At 35.4% G+C, this 21,619-nt stretch overlaps 1 protein-coding gene across 1 annotated transcript in view; it reads right to left on the reverse strand.

The window, feature by feature from the left end:
• gpm6ba (glycoprotein M6Ba) overlaps nucleotides 1–21,619 on the reverse strand; it is an 82,699-nt gene that overhangs the window by 13,152 nt on the left and 47,928 nt on the right. Inside the window, 2 exon segments of the mRNA NM_203427.2 lie at nucleotides 5,279–5,435; nucleotides 12,488–12,674. Of these exon segments, the coding sequence (NP_982251.1) occupies nucleotides 5,279–5,435; nucleotides 12,488–12,674 (344 nt within the window).

The raw sequence follows: 21,619 nt of genomic DNA on the forward strand, positions 1-21,619 counted from the left end.
TTCAAAGTTTCTCTTTTTGCTTGCTTTTGCCATTGCTTTTTCGTTGGGTTTTGACATTAGCATAGTCATTAGCATATTCATACGGGGGAGGAGGCAGGGAGGGGTTTTGTGCTCGTGCATGTTGCGCTCAGTTTCACGTTCATTCAGACGTACAAAAGAATATGCGTGAGATTCGGCGTACGCAGTGTTTCATACATCTGAATTTTTTTCTGCGTACGCACATTTACAGCTTTGTGCGTACGCAATGTTTTAGTAAGATTTCCACGCAAGTCTTCGTACATGAGGCCCCTGGAGGGCTGCAGCCCAGCAGAATTTAGTTCCAGCCCTGCTTCAACACACTACCTTTAGATTTAGTTTGATCAGGTGTGTTTAATTAGTATGACTGCACTGTTACTCTGTAGATTGTGCAGTAAATAACTGTAAAATAGCCAGTGTTTAGCTAATAATGTAATGTAATAATAGGAAACAGTATTTTACTGTAAAAGGAGTAGACTTTGTATGAAATTGTGTAGTGCAAAGAATAAAGTACAGTCATTTACTTTATGTACTCATTACAGATATTAACTGACAATAAATAGCAAATTACTGTTTAACCATTACTGTCCCATCTACTCTGATGGTTTATGTTGCTATTTATAGAGACGTGCATTTTAAAGGCAGAAAATAATGATTTAGGCATCACCACACACTCCCACAGGCTCCCACAGTTTTATTCTAAACACAAAGGTGTTAGAAAGAGTTTTCAGAAAATGCTGGCCCTTTAAGGGAGCCAGGTGTTTGATTTGTTTACTGCTGAGTGTGCTCTATTCTCTGTCCATCAATTCAGATGTAGAGTCTGATATGTTTTAGGCTTTAAATAAGAATCTACAATGAGTAAGTAAAATGTGTTCAAATGTTTTTGAGGGTTTCTAAAATAAGGCTGTGTTTAAGTTATACTGTTGTTATCTTGAACTGTGTACTTGAAAGCTACATTGTTAGCTAGTTAGCCTCTCCTTATATAATTTCTTACATTACTTTTGTTTAAGTATATGTATTTATTGGATATTGCATACTGCCATAATGTACAGATGCTAACAGTTGTATGTAGCTTTCTGGCAACTAAGCCAAAATTAAATTCCATCACCTCAGTTAGGTAACATGTGCACATCATCACAGGGAATCACAAAAACATGATACACATAGTCATCCACACACAAAAGCTCCACTGTCCGGTCCCAGGTTGTGAGTTTGTTGCTAAGTATTTTTCAGAGCAGTGTTTCCACCTATGAATTTATATTACAAACAATAAAAAAGTTTGTTGTCATGAGATAATTATAACAATAAAAGATTGGATCCTTTGGTTTTTCTTTGTTGCCAACTTTATTTTTGTTTTTTTATAATTATTTTAAACTTTATATTGAGATTTGACACAGTTTTTAATTATTTAAAACTTTAAAATAATTATTTTGTGATTTTTGCTGTTCAGTTTTTTTTTTTTTTTTTGCATGGTCAGCATTGAGGAGAGAGTAACACATTTCACTGAAGCACTTTGTGTGTGAGTGTTTATTGGATATGTGATTGTGATAAATGTTAGCAGTTGCTTTAAAAGTATGCTATATACCAGGGATGCTTAATCCTGTTCCTGGAGATCTACCTTCCTGCAGATTTCAGTTGCTATCCATATCAAACACACCTAAACCAATTAATTAGGACCTGAACAACACGTGATAATTACAGGCAGGTGTGTTTGATATGGGTAGCAACTGAAATCTGCAGGAAGGTAGATATCCAGGAACAGGATTGAGCACCCCTGCTATATACCATGGGGGTCAAACTCCAAGTTCCTGGAGAACTGCAGGGCAGCAGAGTTTAGTTCCCACCCTGCTTCAACATTACCTGTAGATTTCTAACAAGCCTTAATTAGTTTGATCAGGTGTGTTTAATTAGAGTTACAGCTTAAAAGTCCCGGTCACACTGCACTTTTCTCCCTTTAGACTTCCATTCATACGCATGTGAATGCTGCAGACCTGGAATGCATGCTAATGCGACAAATTTTACAGTTTGCAGCATTGGAAAGTTCAAGCTTGGAGAACTCTGAACTGCAAAATCACATCATGTGATTGCTTGAGACTAATCAAGGATCAAACCATGACCTCTCTGAACAAAAATTATGGACCACTTGCTTGCTTTTTCAATCTCTAAATATTTTGTTTAATCCCACTCCTTTTCGCAGAGCCATATGACATATTAATTTTGCATGCTTAAACGTTAGTTTGACTGCAGCCTTGCTGTGCAGACCTGTGGCTCTCAGTAATATGTAAGATGATATTTATATCTGCTGATTTCTTAATTTTGTTATACATTTTCTGTTTTATATTTGTTTGCTGCCAAAACAATAAAATAAGTTTTTCAGAGTTTACAACTTAATTAATTTAAAGAATTAATAACAGGTAAGAATACTAATTAATTTTAGTAACACCTTGACATACTATTGTGTATGCAGTATAATGCTGTGAGTTGTAACACTACAGTACAGTAATTAACTGTACACAGTTTCCAGTTAGTTACCACTACTGCTCTATTACAGTAATTAACTGGCAACACTGTTGCCAGCTACTCACTGCAATGGTTCGGTTACAGTAAACAACTGGCAACACTGTTGCCAGCCACTCACTGTAATGGTTCAGTTTCAGTAATTAACTGGCAACACTGTTGCCAGTTACTTACCGTAACCAAACTTTTACAGTGAGTAGCTGGCAACAGTGTTGCTAGTGTTCTACTGTAAAAAAGCCTGGTAAGGTCTAACAGTGTGTGACTCTGAAGTGCTGTACTGTATGTTTACAAGTTCTTACAACAAACTCCATAATGTCAACAAAACATTCTGCATTATCACATGCACCCACAGTAGCACCCAAATGGCAGTGAAAGATGCTAACCATCGCACAAAAAGTTGGACTTCTGGACATGCTAAAGGTAGGTAGAAGTTACGTGAGTGTTTTAACAAGAGAAAAAAGTTTAAAGATGTTAATGCCTGTCTGACAAAAGTGTATAAACTGTATAGTGAGGGGTTTTACAGCAAAAATAATTGTAAAAATTGTAAAAAATAAAAATTTATAAAATAAAGCTGACTACCTCGCAGATTTCACCTATTGCAAGCTATTTTTTGAACACCACAAGTCACAGTGGTTGTTATAAAAAAGTTAATATCACGCCATAATTACAACTTTTGAGAGTGAAGTGAAAAAAATAATGAAAAATATTCCTTTGTGTCACAACATTAGATTCTAGAGCTTTCCTCTTATTTGTTTTGCAGTGGCGAACTTCACACATTTCTGCAAGGGGAACTGACTGCAGAGCCAACATGGGCAGAGATGAGCTCCTGTCAGGGAGAGCTTGAGCTCCTGCTTCTCCTTCCTGCACTTCCTCTAAAAGTGACATCATTGGGGGCTGGGGTTAGTTGTGGGGAAGTTGTACATGTTAAAACAGATTATCAGAGTCTAAACACAGTCACATCACACTTACAGCAGAGAATTCTGTCCAGCTTAAACCAAAGCACATGACAGACAATTCTCAGGTGAGAACACTTGAAAGAGGAGATACAACCAACAGTTTTCCCCTGTGATTTATTTATATATATATTAGGGCTGTGCAATTAATCGAAAATCCGATTTCGATTTTGGCTTCAAACGATTATGAAAAACCATTAATCGAGATAAACGATTATTGCATCATATACCACTCCCTTTCCAGTTGAACAAATTTGTTTCTATTAAAAGAGCGAAAGATCGCATGCTTATGTGTGTATGCATGAGGTCAGCATTCGGTCTCATTCGCACACTGAGACGGGCAGAGCGCACACATCTAAAGTCATCTTAACGTGAGCGCTTTAATGGTCAAATAGGTGTCAATATGTCATATATATATATATATATATATATATATATATATATATATATATATATATATATATATATATATATATATATGAAGAGTTAAGATGCTAAAACCTCAATGTCATTTGATATGTTTTTCTAAATTATCATTTTTCTCAGACTCCTGTGAGTAGGCTTAATAATTTTACTTTTTGCTTTAAAGTGAAATAACTGAACATAAACATAGGAAGCTGAAAAAAATTTAATTTTAGGAGCAAATTTTAGACGGCATTTATATGTTTTTGCAACGGAACGCTACATACATATACAGTTGAAGTCAGAATTATTAGCTCCCCTTTGATTTTCTTTTTCCTTAAGTTATATTTTTTCCAGATAGTCTACAGAACAAAACATCATTATACAATAACTTGCCTAATTATACTAACCTGCATAGTTACCCTAGTTAAGACTTTTAGTGTCTTAAAAAATATCTAGTAAAATATCTACTGTCATAATGACAAATATAAAATAAATCAGTTATTAGAAATGAATTATTAAAACTTTGTTTAGAAATGTGTTGAATTAATCTTCTCTTCATCAAACAGAAATTGGGGAAAAAATAAACAGGGGTGCTAATAATTCAGGGGGGCTAATAATATATATATATATATATATATATATATATATATATATATATATATATATATATATATATATATATATATATATATATATAGAATACATAATAAGAATATAGTATCTTGTTTGCCCAATAAAAGTGTATTCTTTTATTCAACATAAATCATTAACAATCAATATTACAATATGCAACAATCAAAGATGACATTTGTTAAAAATTATTTTTTACAAGGATAGACTGTAAACATATATGTAATAAGAAAAGAAGGACTATATCATGCATAATGATATGTGCTACATATCAAGTTTGAGAAAAGAACACACAACACAAATAAAGGCAACAAGTAAATGCTGCTAACATTAGTTTCCTGTATTTGTATGTCTAGCTGTATGTCTACTTTACAGGTAGCTCAAACTCTGCATAGGAGCTAATTTAGTTCCCAAAAGGTATTCCATTTAAAATCATTCCTAGTTCCAGTGGTGCAAAGCCTCTACTGTGTAAATGGAATTGTTTTATTATTATTTAAGAATTAAAAATACAACAGCAAGTCTTGAAAATATTGAAGCTCAGATTTGCATGTACCTGCTTGACAGCATGCATAGGAGATTACATGATGGACCAACAGAGTATTGATAGTTTAAATATTATAGATAGTGTAAATTGTCATAACGTGTCATCCATCAAAGTCTTTACTTGTCTGTCAGTTACTTGACATTATCAAGATAAATTTGGTCTGACTCAGTGAAGAAGTGAATCATATATATAAATATATACTTCCTGGCCTCACCATAGCACTGATGCAGCGTCCACAAACAGTTGTCTTGAATTCACTGTGCATCTCTTTGACAGCACTGGTGGTGTAAAAGCCCTCGGCCAGTAAGATGATGCCATACAGGAAGAATAAACAGGCAATTCCATAGATGATGTACTGCAAAATCTGAACCCTATATAAAAAAAGACAGATTTAGTAAATATGTAAATATGAGAGACCTACAGTAGGCTGAACATTATGACCTCTACATTATCGAATATTTTATAGAGAAACAGAGCTCACCCAATTGTATGATTTATGATTGTTTTTCATGCAAAGACCAGTTTATATGAAATTCAAGATCAACACAATACCAAAGCATAAAAGTAGCGGATTTAGATGACATTGAGTTTCTGCTCAGTAAATAATTGAAGCTGTGATTATTTACATTTTGAGGGCTGCAGATGTACAGCAATTGGATTTTATCTGAGGTACTGTGTATACTGCACAGGATCATTAACACTAAATTTGTACACAGGAAATCAAATAAAACAAGTCAGTTTGCTTCCAGTAAAGCCCAGAATGACACAATGTAAGAGAACATACTGACATGTATTTGCTGGAACTCTAGAGGTCATTACTCACCACATACATGTCATTGTGTTGAAGCATATAAAGTGATTTGGTGCTCAAATATATAAAACAATAGTTATTAGTCTTATTAGTCTTACATCAAATCACTTTTCGATCAATTTTTCTCTTAGTTAATTTGGCTCTTTATGCCTGTATTATTTATCCTGAGCTAGTTTTTTTTTGTACACTTTTTCCTCCATCAAATGTTTGCATCTATATCACCTTTATTTTTTATATAAGTTTCATTGTCTTTGTAATTTAGTTCACCTTTTGTTTTAGTGAGTTGCTGCACTGTAAGAAAAAACAAACAAATTTTACAGAAAATATCCTTAAATTTTTGCACAGAAATTTTTTGTCATTTCACATTATATTCAAAACTTAGTAAAATGACAACCAATCTCTCTAAATTAAACGTTTGACTTTCATTTTAGGTACTTTATTATTAAAGACAAATTACTGACATTTGTGTTTTTTATACAGGGAAATTACTGTAATACAGTATTTTTTCTGTTATTTTAAATTATATTCAAAAGTTCATAAAAATTACAAACATTATCTGTAAATTAACGGCTTGACTTATTTTATGTACTATATAAGTAATGACAAATAAGTAAATTACAGCAATTTGTCTGTTTCTTATAAAAAAATTGACGTATTATTTACAGTGTTTTTTCCTGTTTTTTAAGTACATTTAAAATGACTTAAAATTAAAGTAATAAATTGTAATTACTTGCTCTGTAAAAACAATAAATAAATCGTAAAAAAAGGTCAAATGACTGGCAGCTACGGCTGCCAAACAAAACCCATAAAATTAAGGTAAAATTTCTTTGTTGAAAAAAAGTGCAAAAAATAATAAATCTACAGATATTTTCATTAATATGTTTACAGAGAAACACTGTTATTTTACAGACTTTTGCTAGATTATTACGATCAAATTCATTTAATAAAGTAACACACTAAGAGTGCTCACATACACCTGTTTCAGATTCCGCTGATTGCACACACACAGTCGGAGGATCGTTATGAACTGATTACATGCACTTTAAAAGCACCACAGACGCACGCACCAATTGCTTAGTCTTGTTATACTGCAACTGTGAACATTATGACGCGGTTCTCTTCTTTTGCCTTGCTTTGTTTGTTAATTGTTTACATTCTTTGCTGCCAGGACTGATCATTTGCTTGTTAATTAACCATGACTCTGGATTCACTGCATACATCTGTTTGCAGTTTGCTCCTGTGTTGACTTGTTTGCCTGACCATCTCTGTGTAATAAACCTGCATTTGAATCTGCACTTCTTTGTCAGGGTACCCTCCACATTATAGTTCCATTTCATTTAAGATTTGGAACTGAATCATTTCATACAACTTTAAACCTCTACATGTTTTGAAGTAATACTATTCAATAAAATGTAATATTATAGTTGTGAGATTTTTAATCAGTTGTATCTCGTTTGACGTTTTTTCCAAACTTTTTTGATCCAAAATAAAACTGTTAAATTACGACCAATAGCATGTCTTGGCATTTTATTAAAGGCGTTTAATTGTAAAAAAAAAATTTAAATAACATTGTTTTCTCATGAACTTTTAGTGCAGTCACTTTATTGATGGTGTTCGATCATAATAATCTAGGAAAAGTCTGTAAAATAACAGTGTTTCTATGTAAAATTCTTATTGTGTTACTTTATTAAATGGATTTGATAGTAATAATCTAGGAAAAGTCTGTAAAATAACAGTGTTTCTATGTAAAATTCTTATTGTGTTACTTTATTAAATGGATTTGATAGTAATAATCTAGGAAAAGTCTGTAAAATAACAGTGTTTTTCTGTAAAAATTTTAAAGAAAATATCTGTAGATTTATTATTTTTTGCACTTTATTTAAACAAAGAAATTTTACTGTAATTTTATGGTTTTTGTTTGGCAGCCGTAGCTGCCAGTCATTTGACCTTTTTTTTACGATTTTTTTTTTTTTTTACAGTGTGGTGTTTAAAATGCTGTGATTGTTGAGGTTGTGTTGGACCTGTCTGATAGCTAGTTTATCTGCTTGAAGTCATTAAATATTGTTTTATTATCTGCCTGTTTTTCACACGTTCTCTCTATCATGGTAGTGTGAATGGTTAGCAGTTTACAAAATTCCTCAAAAAAACTTACATTGTGTTGAACTTAAAAAAAAACATAAAGGTTTGGAACCAGTTGAGGGTGAGTAAAAAATGAATATTATCTTGTCTTTTTGGTTAAACTTCCTTTAGAGATTGAGAAAACACAACTCGTCCTCACAGGTTATCTTAGCCCAGGTTTCATGAAATTTCAAATTAAATCTTGGATGACACTGAATTTTGTCCATTTTAATTATTCTAAGGCCGAAGTGATGGTGTTTGGCCCCAGTTCCAACGTCGCTCATACTGTACACCTAAATAATCTCAAAACTTTCTGTAAGCCAGAGATTGTGAACCTGGGTGTTGAAATGGATCCTGAACTAAAGCTTAAAAGCCAGATTCGGTCTGTTGTTTGCTCTAGCTACTTTCACTTGAGACAACTGGCCAAAATTAAGCACTTTTTATCGCACAAGCACTTTGAAACAGTAATCCATGCTTTTATAACCTCCTGCTTAGACAACTGCAATGCCCTTTATTTTGGGGTGAGTCAGTCTTCTATCTCTTGACTTCAACTTGTTCATAATGCAGCTGCACGTCTTTTAACTGACACACGCAAATACGAGCAGATCACCCCGATTTTATCTTTTTTTCACTGGGTGCCCATGCATTTCAGGATTTATTTTAAGTTACTTTTATTTGTTTTTAAGTGTCTAAATAATACTGCACCCCTTTACCTCTCTGAGCTTCTCTGTCCTTACACACCTTCTCGTTCGCTCAGGTCAGCCGACCAGCTCCTTCTGGGTATGCCCAGGACCAGTCGAAAGCTCAGAGGGGATCGGGCTTTTGCCGTGGCTGCACCAAAATTGTGGAATGAGTTGCTGTTGTATATTAAACAAGCCTCTTCCATTACTGTTTTTAAATCTCTTCTTAAAACTCACTTGTGTGAGATGTTGACATTTTATGTTCATTTATTTGTATTTTAAAGTTTGTTTTGTTACACTTTATATTAAGTGTTCTTAACTACTATGTACTTACATCAAAAAATAAATACAATGTACTTACTGTGTTTATAATGTATTTGAGAACACGTGGTGCATTTGAGTTGGGATAGAGGTTGGGCTATGGACAAGTTTGGTGGCATGGGTAGGTTTAAGGGTAAGTTAAGGTGTAAGGGATTTTCAACAGTATATTTACAAATGTAATTACAAAAGTAAATTACAGATGTAATTACATACATGAATTTAATCAAGCTTAAGTACACAGTAAATACTGTACATGTATTTACACAATAAGTACATTGTAACAAACTATTCATTCCTGTGTAAGTACATATTAGTTAAGGCCACTTAATAGAAAGTGGGACCGTTTGTTTTAGTCTCTGTTGTCAGCACTTTGGTTGGCTGTGTTGCTTTAAAATGCTTTATAAATAAATAAATAAATTGAATTGAATTGAATTCAAATACATATTAGAAATATTTTTCACTGTTGGTTTATGCTAACATATTTAGTGTCTTATAAATCCCAGCTTGGACAGATAAGCGGCCATCATGATGAGAGTGTCATGAGCTAATGATATGGGGATCACCTGGCTTAACCCTTACAAAAAATTACTGCAGTATTTTTTTTAAGAATACTGCAGTTTTTAAAGAAATAATGCAGTATTAGTTGATTTCTGAAAAGTTCAGATTTTTGGACACAAAAAAACTGTTATTTGAATATATATTGCAGTATTACTGCAATACAACTGAAGTACTATAATACAACCAACTGCAGTACATTTACTGCAATACAGCTAAAGTACTACTACAGTACAAATGCAGTACAACTACTACAGTAGTATTAAAGTGATACTACTATAATGCAGTACAGCTACTGCAATGGTCTTGAAGTACTACAACTACTATAATGCAGTACTGCTACTGTAATACAACTGAAGTACCACTACAGTACAACTACCATACTACAATTGTAATACAACTGCAGTTTAACATCTACTTTTCCTGTTCAGTAGACAATGGTTTTCAAAAAAGGTTTCAGTACTTAAGTTGTATTGCCAAAGTACTAAAACAATATATTGTGTTGCAATTTTCAGAAGTATAAGTACAGAAATACATCTACAATTTTGCAAGATATAATAAAGCTAAAGTGCACTGTTAATACTTATGTACCTAAGTGTACATATATATAACATACATAACATATCACTATATTGCCTCTCATTTTATTTAATGTTATGTCACTTACTGCAGATTTTACTGCTGTTGAACTTTATTGCACTGTAGTTAACTGTATTTATACCTCATTGTACTGCAATTTTGCAGTTGCATTGAATTTTACCACAGCTTGTATATAGGCTACTGCTGTTGTACTGTTCAGTTCACTGCATTCATTTTTGCAATTAAACTCTTTAAATTCTTAAAAAAACAAAAAACATCCCTGAAAAAAGTACAAAATATATCTGGAAGCTGTTGTAGCACAAACCCCTTGGAACACAAGTGCAGTACAGTTCTTCCCACACTATTGGCATCTTAGACTACAGCAGCACAAGCGCAGTAAAGACAGAGTTTTCTTGTTTTTACTCCAGTTTACTACAACTTGTACTGCTGGTGAACTTTATTTTACTGTATTTAAACTGTGTTTATACTTCATTGTACTGTATTTTTGCAATTGTACATAATTTTACTGCAGTTATACGTCTATATACTGTGGTTATACTGCAGTTTTGTTTTGTTTTTTGTAAGGGAAACCATGACCCAATGAGTGGTACAATATGGTGCAAAAGGTTCACAAGGAGGGCCTGATAAAAAGAATGAACTCTTGTTGGGCTGATAGGCCTTTGCTGTATGGCTCCACAAAAAAAATTATGACGAACTAGAAAATTACTCTCACTTGAAGTACCATCCAATGGCTCAAGTGGATGTTAGTGAAAGAAGCGCATTTGTAACACATTTTTTGCTAAAAAGGACTACAAAGAGCTGAACTGAAGGTGAAACATGGCAACATCATGTATAGTTTGGAAGAAACGATCCAACCCACTCTATTGGCTTTCTACTATGGTAGGCTGCCTCCTCATAATTTCTGAACTTAATAAATAAAAATACAAAACAATATAAAACAATGCCCAAAAGATGCTTTCATCAAGTGTTTTACACACGTTTTATGTGGCCCATATATACGTTTAGCAGAGCACTCTGTTGGCAGCTCTCTGTCCATTTAAAAAAGAGTCTTTTTTTTCCAAGTAAAAAAATGCAGTGCTTTGCACCTCATGTTTTCAGAACTGAAAGCATGTTCCACATCCAACATCAAATCCTTCATTACAGGTAAAGTTCTTTTTCTTTTGTTTCGGTACCATAATTGTCTCTTCTGAATTCATAATTTGTCTTCTAATAATTTAATCTTTGGACAAGTACCACTTTGTGTCAAGCCCTTATATGGAGCTGTTTGGGGGCATATTATGCAAATTAATAAACTTGTATAACACGCAGGTGCTCACTCAGAACACACCAAATTCGTGACAAGTTCAAATGTGCATATAAATAAGAATAACATATGAGACCCATTGTTTGTTTTTAGTCAGTTGTCAGAATTGAACATAAATCCTTTACAAAAAGGGGATCATTTGTAATAATAACGTCAATGGAGTGGGTTGGGTAGCTTTACCTGTGGCTTTATAATTATGACATGTTGTGCTGTCTATGATCACTATGGGTATAAAGAGATATAAAAATACATCAATGCATATTGCTTAGGTAAACTAATATTAAGAGTGTTTTATCCAAGAGTCAGCTTACAGTATTTATAAGGTATATTTCACATTCCCTGTTTGTGCACTACATCGTATAATTACATATTTGTGGGTGAAAATGTTCCTTTGAATACATCAATATGCAATGAGTGGCTTAATTGTTTGAATGTTGAAACTTTCATTGAATATAAACATTGAAATAATTCAAGAGAGAGTCTGATAATGACAAATGTATGATTTTACCAGTGGAAATGATCTGGAGTTAATGACAGAGAGCAAGCATATTTGTCTAAGATAATCAGTTATCCAACTTCAGAATTTATGAAGAGACCAATTTAAAGTCTGGATCCAATCTAAAGTCCACCACCCCAGGTGTGTACAAAATGTAGCATTTTAATCAACAGTAGGCTTGCATGTTAAAGTATTTTACTATGTTTGTGAAATATCAATAATAATAAAACTAATAAGAAAATATAGTTATAATACGATATCAAGATATTTTGAAATAATATTAATACATAATGAACATGACTTGAGTGTAACAATGCACAAGCATTACTCTAGAAGAGTTCCCAATTGCATCAGCTCATGACAGTGCTGAATTACCTATGAAAGAGAACTAATATTAAATAATTGGAGCATTATTTAGAAGTGTCACCAATTCCTTTCTTTTTCATCTGTCTAAATATGCCCTAATCTAACAATTATCACACATCAAACATCTCACAGTAGGAATATAAATTCATAAGCATTTCTACAAACTGACTTACACATCAGTGAGAGCAGCATGATCAGAAGAGATGCGAGAAAAGTGGTTTTCCACCATAGTCACAGTTCCTGTAAGTGCCACATGCCCACAGCCGCAGAACAGAGCCACTCCTGAAAAGCACAAGATGGTGGCCACCAAAGAGGCATATGGGACACCACCCAGACATTTGATGCAACACTCGAAGCACCCTGTAGGAGGAGAAAAAAGAGAGTTTGTTGGAGTGCTGTTGAAATTCAGACCAGCAACTGCTATTTGCTAACACTTGTCACTTCGAATATAATATTTGAGGCAAAGGCAGAGATTTTTTTGTTTGGTTGTTTGGCAACCATGCTATTCCCACCTTAAAATATGAAGTTCATAAATCAGCAAACATCTATGACAAGCCATTTCACATCACAATATATGTTGTGAAACTGTTGGACTGTAACATCCTGTTGTACCTGATATTAAGGAGCAATTTGACTGGTTTAAAAGTAGACAACAGAGAACGATTACAGTTTACACATGGTGTTTTATTCTCTCTGGTGTTTTATTTTTATTCGTACACTTTTAATCAGTTTCCGAGAAATAAGAGTCTATAGGAAGAAATATAGAGAGAGAGGGTCAGAGGTTCTCACACACACATATTAACACAGGAGTTGGGCAATGAAATTGAAACACTGGCCAATTTGGTATTGGAGGTTTCATGGCTAAATTTGACCAGCCTGGTGACCAATCTTTTTTGATTGCACATTCCACCAGTAAAGCTACGGTCACACTAGAGTTTGAGCATGCGATATTCTGTTGTGCCGCGCTGCGAAAAGGGGTGGGATTAAACAAGCTTATTAGACACTTTTAAAAGTGAAAGATTGCTCCATGTTTTCAGTTTCTGTCCAGAGATGACATGTTTTGATCCTCGATTGGTCTTAAGCAGTCAAGTGATGTGATTTCGCAGGTCAGAGTTCACCAAGCTTGAACTTTGCACCGCAGTAACCTGTGAAACTTAACGGATGACCCCGCATTTCCAGTTTGTCATCTCCTCTCTGTACAGTAATTTAAAACATGGACTAATCGCTCGCTTTTTTAAATGTCTAAATATCTTATTTAATCCCGCACCTTTTCGCAGCGCAGTACGACAGAATTTTGCATGCTTAAACTCTAGTGTGACCTCAGCTTAAGAACAGAGTGTGAAGGTATAATTAGCAAATTAATAGCACAGTTTTGCTTAAAACATTGCAATCCACACAACATAATTGGTAACAAGATGACATAGTTCAAAAGAGGACAAATTGTTGGTGCGCATTTTGCTAGCGCATCTGTGACAAAGACAGCAAGTCTTTGTGATTAACCAACAGCCACGATGCCACTATTTTTGTTTATTTTTTTTGTTTTTGTTTATTTTTATTTTTGTGGCAGAGTCCGGATAATCCTCATGTCTTGTCATTTGCATGTCTCTTGTTATTGTTCGAACGTTGTTCATCACAAGTTTGTTTGTTTGTTTGTTTGTTTGTTTGTTAATGTTTTCTCCCTCGGGGTAGTGTTTTTTTTGTTGTTGTTTTTTTTGTAAAAAATAAATACTCAGTTTGTAGAGTCCTCACATCTTTCCTTTTCCTCAAACCCTGACACATGAAGGAAGAACCACATCCAACAGTAGCAACTGAGGATGCAATTGGAAGCGGTTTCATGAAGATGTCTGGTGCTAAACCGGATTGTCTCCAAAAAACATAAAACCTGTTTCCATCAGAACTGTTTGTAGATGTCTTTAGTGGAGTGCGTACAACACCATTTCCTTATCCACGATAGTAAAGGAGTAAAGAGTAAAAATAGAGAATGATCTATTTAACTGTTTCATGGCTAATGAAGCATTCAGTTTTTCCACTTACAAAGTCCGCTAAGTGAATAGCAAATGCACCATGGCGTGATGCAGCTGACTATTATATTGAATGGGAGATGAGATTCTGATTGGTTTAATGCATGTTATGCTCAAAACAATGCCATAACTCATTAAGAAAATAAGCACAACCCTGTTAGACCATGCGCCAGGGCATATTTTTCCAACCTTAAAATATCAAAAGTGGATTCGGACATGCCCTAATGCTTATGCACCATGCTCTTTAGACTTTGCAACTAGATCGTTAAAATAGAGCCCTAAATCATCAAAACAATAGCCCATTTGTAGCATTTAGTTCAAGCATTGTACCCTGAAAGCAGTGCTGTCTATGTAGGATGATAACACACAAATACATACAACAAGACTGGTGACAGAGTGGTTTGATGAACATGAAAGTGAATATGAACATCTCCCATGGCTTTTACTTATCATATATGTACACACTGTATATCTAAAAACTGCAAAAGTGAAGAGCTATTATTCTAGCTGCCAAGTTATTTCATTGGTCACTCATAAATTGCGTACTATGGTAGACCGACAAAAAGCTATCAACGGAAGTTTGTGATAATACATTTTTTTCAATATTTCATCAACTCTCATCCTATCCTATACTATGTTTTTGTCATGATGGGGCATGGCCAAGAGCCATGGGTACAAAATGAGGCTGGTGATGCAAGCGCAGGAGGAGCTTGCCAGGAGGACAGGTATATTTGCCACCATTACCTGAAGGGTAGACTGCTGAGGATGTCAAGGGTCTAAAGACGTCCACCAAGGTGTAACGTCTCAATTTGTCAGGTGTCCAGTGCTGATGCCAGGCACTGTGAGTGAGGGTATCTCAGCACGTTGAAGACCAAGCGGAAGCCTGTTTGAGAAACCAAACTTATTTCCTTTTATCTTTTTTTCTCCCCTCTTTCTCGGTCTTCTTTATCTGTACATATACATCTGCCTCCTTTCTCTTCTGACCTCCCTCCTGTCTTTCACCAGGTCTGTACAGAGATACAGGCCCCTTCCCAGAGGAGGGGAGTAAGTACAGTCCTGGGGTGCCCCCGACCTATGAGGGTTGATGAGGTATGACATGAGTAGGGCATGGCGGGACATAACAAAGTTGAAGGAACATAACAAGACTGGCGATGCAACTCAGATGTGCGTCCCATGTATGCGCCCCCTGTCTCAAGTCCCACAGGAATAAAAGTATAAAAGAATGAGTGATGACAGAGGAAAATGAGACCAGGCCTGAACAGTTGTGTTTTGTTTGACTTTCAGTTCGGCAGTAGTTCCCGCCAGTTTGTTTTATGTTTTACTTTATTGTTAAAGTATTTGAATATTTGTCAGTTTCCCATCTCCTTCTTCCCATGAACGAATGAGATTGAACTGCATTAAGCTCACTGACAGGGCCATCCACTGCATGTGCACTTTGGTTAGTGATGATATAAACAGCAATTGAATTGAATGCACTATGATGTCGCATTTATTGTGCGGCACTTTCTACTTCTGATCCAAAAGATGTTTTAAGCAGCCATTCACGTACAGTTTTGCTGAGTGCATGATGTGTTTGCGTTTATTCTCCACCAATAAACAATGTAGCAAATTAATCTACATTACGCATATCTACATTAATAATCTGTAACAAATTATAATGTAGATTAAAGTGCTCACACATCTACATCATTATTACTGTAATAAATTAGCTCAAGGTTATTCTTTCCGCACCTTTTCCACCGTTATAATGTTGCGAGTTATGATTTAGATTAAAGTGCTCTCGTATCTTCTACACCATTATATATATAGCGGATTAGCTTAATGAGAGGAAGATTCATTTAAATGGGGCTTCAAATGAATCGACTCTTTAGATCCGAACCAACAAATCATCCAGCGATGCTATCAAAATAAAAACCCATTAAGTTTGAGCAGGGTAACAAGATCGAAGTTTAAGACATTAGATTCATAAATATACACAGGCACCTTTCTTTATACAAAATTAAACTTTATTGACTAATCTAACAGAAACTAACACCTAACACAAACACACATTCATACAAGTGTAGAGAAGAGTAAAGGAGGTAAAGTAAGAGGTTAAGAGGATGTAATGATGGGAAAGCCTCAGAGTTTGTAAGAGCACTAAGCGAACCAAACATAATGAAATTCACCCTTCTATTGTCTCTTTATGTTTGCATTTAGTTCACACCAGTTCAGATGTAGACAAAAGTGGATACTTGCATCTGTGTGTGAAGAAGCTCCCGTTGTTGAGCATGTGGTTCTGCTGGTTCCTTGTTCTCACGAGGGTTGGAGGGGGGTGAGTCTGTGTTTGAAATTGAAGCGGCAAAAGGGGCCAGTTGTGCTGACCACTGGTTTGCGACGCACTAACTTTACTAGACTCTCAATGAAAAATAATAGAAAATAGGTATCTGAGAGGTGAAATGTCCGAGCTGTGTGATTAACCTTTTCCGTCTGGGTCTTCGCCTGCTTTCTTGGAAGTTTCTCTGCTTAGGTCTTGTTCTTAGGTCGTTGCAGTTGAAGAAGGTTGGTTTTAGAGCGCATGGTTCAAGACTTGCAGTTACAAGAGATTTTCAGAGCAGAGCATTTCAGATCAGAGTAAGGGCGTTGCTTTGGTCCCAAGCTTTATGGGGCGGGTTCGGATCCACCCTCCATGGAAAGTTGACCAATTAGAAACTAACCTCTCTGCATCATGGTTTATGGCGCTTTGTCCGAGGCAGAGGAATTTGCATAGGCAAATTTTATGCAAATCGGGGCAGAAATGTTAAAGTCTTTTAAAATGTTAATCTGTTGCACTCGTATTAACATAAAATGTCAACAATTAATTAGTACAGCAAGTAAGCTGTACGACAAGTCTAAACTTGAAACGTTTAAGAGCTTGTTTAGCTTCGGTACAGTTAAACATTATATACAGAAGTATTAAAACAAATAATATTGATACAGAAGCAAGGGAAACGTTGCAAAACACATGATTACACATAAAGAGAGAGTAAAGTTTACATTAAAATATCAGTCTTAAACAAGGAGCTTAAAGAAGTCCTAAACCGTTCTTTGTTCAGTGCTGCATGGCACATTCCTTTTGGGTCGTAAATACCTTGGAATCAGGTTTCGAGTCTTCCCTGGGCAAAAGTTGGCTCATTTGTTGAATAAAAAGCTAAATAATTGTGTGTCTGGTCGGCCATGTTTGTTACAATGAACACAAAGGCCAACCAGCAGTATTTAAGAATCTAGTCAACAGTGCTCATAAAGCAAGCAACAAATGCTGTTACAGTAACTAACTTTTTCATTAAAGTTCGGAACCAAATTCTATGGTCTGTAGTCATAATTTTTGGCAAGGACAGTTTCAGTTGACTTTCAGTTCGGTGGTAGTCGGTCTTGAATAGCGGTGACCTTTAAATGTAAGCCCTGTGCTAGAATCTACCACCTTGTCAACCTCTCTAGGATCTGAAACAGCTCCTCTGGCTGGCTTTATGCTGCTTCTTCCCCTTCCTGACTGATGGTAGCAGGCTCCAGCTCTGTGACAGATGGCAGTGAGTTTCCCTGCTTTGCCAGGTTGTTAAGGCCCTCTTGCTCCTTTCTATGAGGCAGGATGGCAGCAGACTCAGCAGACAGTGGAAATGATGGCCTTCTGGTCAACAGGAAGAAGGAGGCGGAGAAACGACTTTTCATTTAAATTGTTAACTGACTTTACATCATTTTAATAATAAAAATAAACTAAACAATAAAGAGGCAGCTGCACCTTATGATGACTACTGCCAAGCTGAAAGCAAAACAAACACAAACTGTGTACGCCTGTTCCTCTCTCATCTTCCACTGCTGTCTCTCCCCTTTTTAAAACTCCTCCATGAGACTACAGACAGGTGGCGTGCACAGGTGATGGTCGTTAACATTCACGCCACAGGCCTTGTACGCTGATGGCACTTGGTCCCACCCCACACATATATGAATTGGTCAAGCAGTAAATTTATGCATTTAATTCTGACATGCAAACTTTATGTGCACAACTTCAGCAGACTGAATAATCATTTCACTTATATATTTATTTTAAATTGTTCTACTTTGTTTCAGCTGACAGCAGCAAAGGCTGGGTGTTTTTTAAGTAGTAGTGTCATATTTAATTTAGGTATAGTATTGAAGTAAAAATTTTGGTATTGTGACAACACTAATTGAGTGATCGCTGTGCCCTAAAGACTGATTTATATTTCTGCATTGAGTGATCGGCTTGACACACAGCGCCTGCCTTGTGTGTAGTCATACATTTATACTTCTGCATGCTGTTTGTGTTGCTCTGCTATAACACCTCTGAACCACTAGCTGGCAGTAGGTTTTTTTGATCCACTGTGTCGAGGGTCATCGTGGCTGTTTTTTTTTTCCTGAACGCTACCTTAATGTACAAGTACTGTAGCTAAATCTGGCTCATTCAGAGCTGGGAACTGGCAGACATGCAACAACTTTAATCATAAGGTAAAAAAACAAAAGCACTTTGGTTAGTGAAGGGCTTGTGGCTCTCAGCACTGCCCACACTCATTACCGATACCAAGCTGACCAATCACAGAGGTTGCACTTTGCATCGTTGCAATGTGTAGTTACATTTTTTTAGGGGTACGCATCAGCGTCAACCACAGCCATGTCGAGGGCTATGTGACCGCATGAACACTGCGCCAGAGCATACTTATGACACAGCCAACTAGCTTAAAGCAGAAGTATAAATTAGCCTTTGGGTGTATTGTATTTTTAGCATTTATAGATAGGGTTGGGTATCGAAACCCGGTGCCATTATAGCACCGGTACCTTTGTAACCGGTATGCAGCATATGAATTTCAGTGCCTAATTTCGGTGCTGCGGCAAGGACGCAAGCATCAAAGGGGTGCATGAAAAAAGTCACAAATAGGCGTTGTCACACCATCACTAAACATTTCATTCTAAACAACTTTGAGGAATACGGACAGCGATATCAGGCGTTTGTTATTGTCGCTAGGGATCAGCGCATTCAGCCTGGTTTTCGGTGAGCGAAAGCGACACTCTTCAGATCTACACACATAATCACGTTCATCCAATTTACTTAAACTAAGCATTCTAAAGCGTATTTCCCAACCAAGGATTCTTACACAGCAACTGTCTTTACAAAATTGTGTGTAAGGGGGAAACATGTCAAACTTAATGACACATTTGAGGGCTCAAAGGCAGATGAATGCCTCTCTCGCATACTCTAGGTGTCCTGCGCAATCGATTAGTTCCCCACATTCTTCAGTTGACGCCCAAATTGACACAGGCAATAAAAAGATTAAACTTCAGTCATGTTCATGTTGTGATCAAAATGTCCACTGTTGATGATTTTAAACTTCTTTCAATAGCAATTTTAACACTTTTAATATAGGAAGTCCTCAGCTATGCAGAGACTTTAGTGTACATGTTTAGTTTTGCCTTTATTAATTTTTAATTTCCGTTTATTTACAACACATTATTAAACATAATAGTTTAACTAACTCATTTCTAATATCTACCAGTGCAGTGCAGAACATTTTACTAGTTATTTTGCAAGACAGTTGTATTCAGACAAATTCCCTTTAAGTAATTTATAGTTTTTTATTAAGATTAAATAGTAATTTAGTCTTAATCAGTTAACTATGAAAGTAATAATTAGTCAAATTATTTTGTAACTGATTTGTTGTGTAAATCAAAAATGTACACTAAATATTTCTTAAGGAGGCTAATAATACTGACCTTATTTTTATTTCAATTAAAAACGGCTTTTATTCACGAAATAAACACTGAGAAACAGAACTTATTATGACTCCTTAATAAATTTTTTTTTAGGAAACACTGTAAAAATTTTCTGAAACATTATTTTAAATGAATGGGAGGGCAAAATAAATTGGTTTAAATCTTATCTCTCTGGCCGCAAATCATTCACTTCTCAGCATTTTACAGTTTCTTCGAGTGTCCCCCAGGGCTCAGTCTTGGGGCGCCTACTTTTTATCATCAATCTCCTTTTACTTGGTAATATTCTCCGTAAATATAACATACAGTTTCACTGCTATGAGGATGACACCCAGCTCTTTCTCTCTGGCAAACCCTCTGCTTGTTTTCCACCTACATACCTTACAGTCTGCTTAGCAGAAATAAAATCTTGGCTCTCTCTTAACTTCCTCAAACTAAATAGTTCAAAAACTGAAGTTTTGCTTGTTGGTACCAAACCAACACTCTCCAAAACTGACAGTTTTTCTCTTTCAATTAAAGATTGTTCCATCTATCCCTCTAAACAAGTTAAGAGTTTGGGTGTCATCCTTGACAGCACCCTATCTTTTGATTCTCACATCAATAATATCACCTGGTCTGCTTACTTCCACAATCTCACCCCTCCATATTTGTCTCATTCTTAATGATCAGTTTGAATCAGTTAAAATTGGATCAGTTTATGGTTTCAAATACTTGTCAATACTTATGACAGAACATTTTGAGGTATTGATAGCATTAGAACAATCCAACATTAAACTCCTCCATTGTAAAAAATGTCTGTGATGTTAACAGTAACCGTGTGTACAATCTACGATGAAAACCTGTTAAATAATTAACAGCTTATTCCTGTACAAAATACGGAAAATAGCTGTAACAAATCTAACCTTTGTTTTCGAAAAACTAATCAGAGTGTCTAAAATCTCACCACACACCCTCATTCACTAGACAGAGTGAATGACCACAAATGACTGAATGATGAACACCTGCTGTTAACAAGCACAATCACTGAAGGAAAGAACAAGAAATAAAACTACAGACACAGTCTCATACCAAACTAACTGAATTCAAACAGAGGATTAAACAACTTCAATTCTTTCTTGACGGAAGAATGCATTTTTGCGAATTTAAGTATGAAAAAATCTGCTTTGCGCCGTGGCGCATGTTCTAAAAGGGTTGAGTTTATTTTCTTAATGAGTTATAGGTGTGTTTTGACACTAAAACAATCAGAGTCTCATCTCCCATTCCCTTTAAGAGCCTTGCGTCACGCCATAAGCAAATTTGTTATTTACATGACGTAAAGTAAGTGGAAAAACTGAGAATTTCACAAGCAAACAGTTAACAGTTTTTTTTAACAGAAAACAGTTAAACAGAGCATCTAAAGCGCAAGAATGAGAGATAAATGATCTACTTTCACTTTCGCTCTCATGGATAGGGAAACCTTTACGCACAGACATCAATTAGCCTATAAATAATTAATTTAGTTTGTTAAGCACAAATATTTGTTTCAAAACTATTTCTAAATTCAGTTCT

The sequence above is a fragment of the Danio rerio genome, chromosome 1 (genome assembly GCF_049306965.1).
Source record: "Danio rerio strain Tuebingen ecotype United States chromosome 1, GRCz12tu, whole genome shotgun sequence".
In the NCBI taxonomy this organism is placed as follows: domain Eukaryota; kingdom Metazoa; phylum Chordata; class Actinopteri; order Cypriniformes; family Danionidae; genus Danio; species Danio rerio.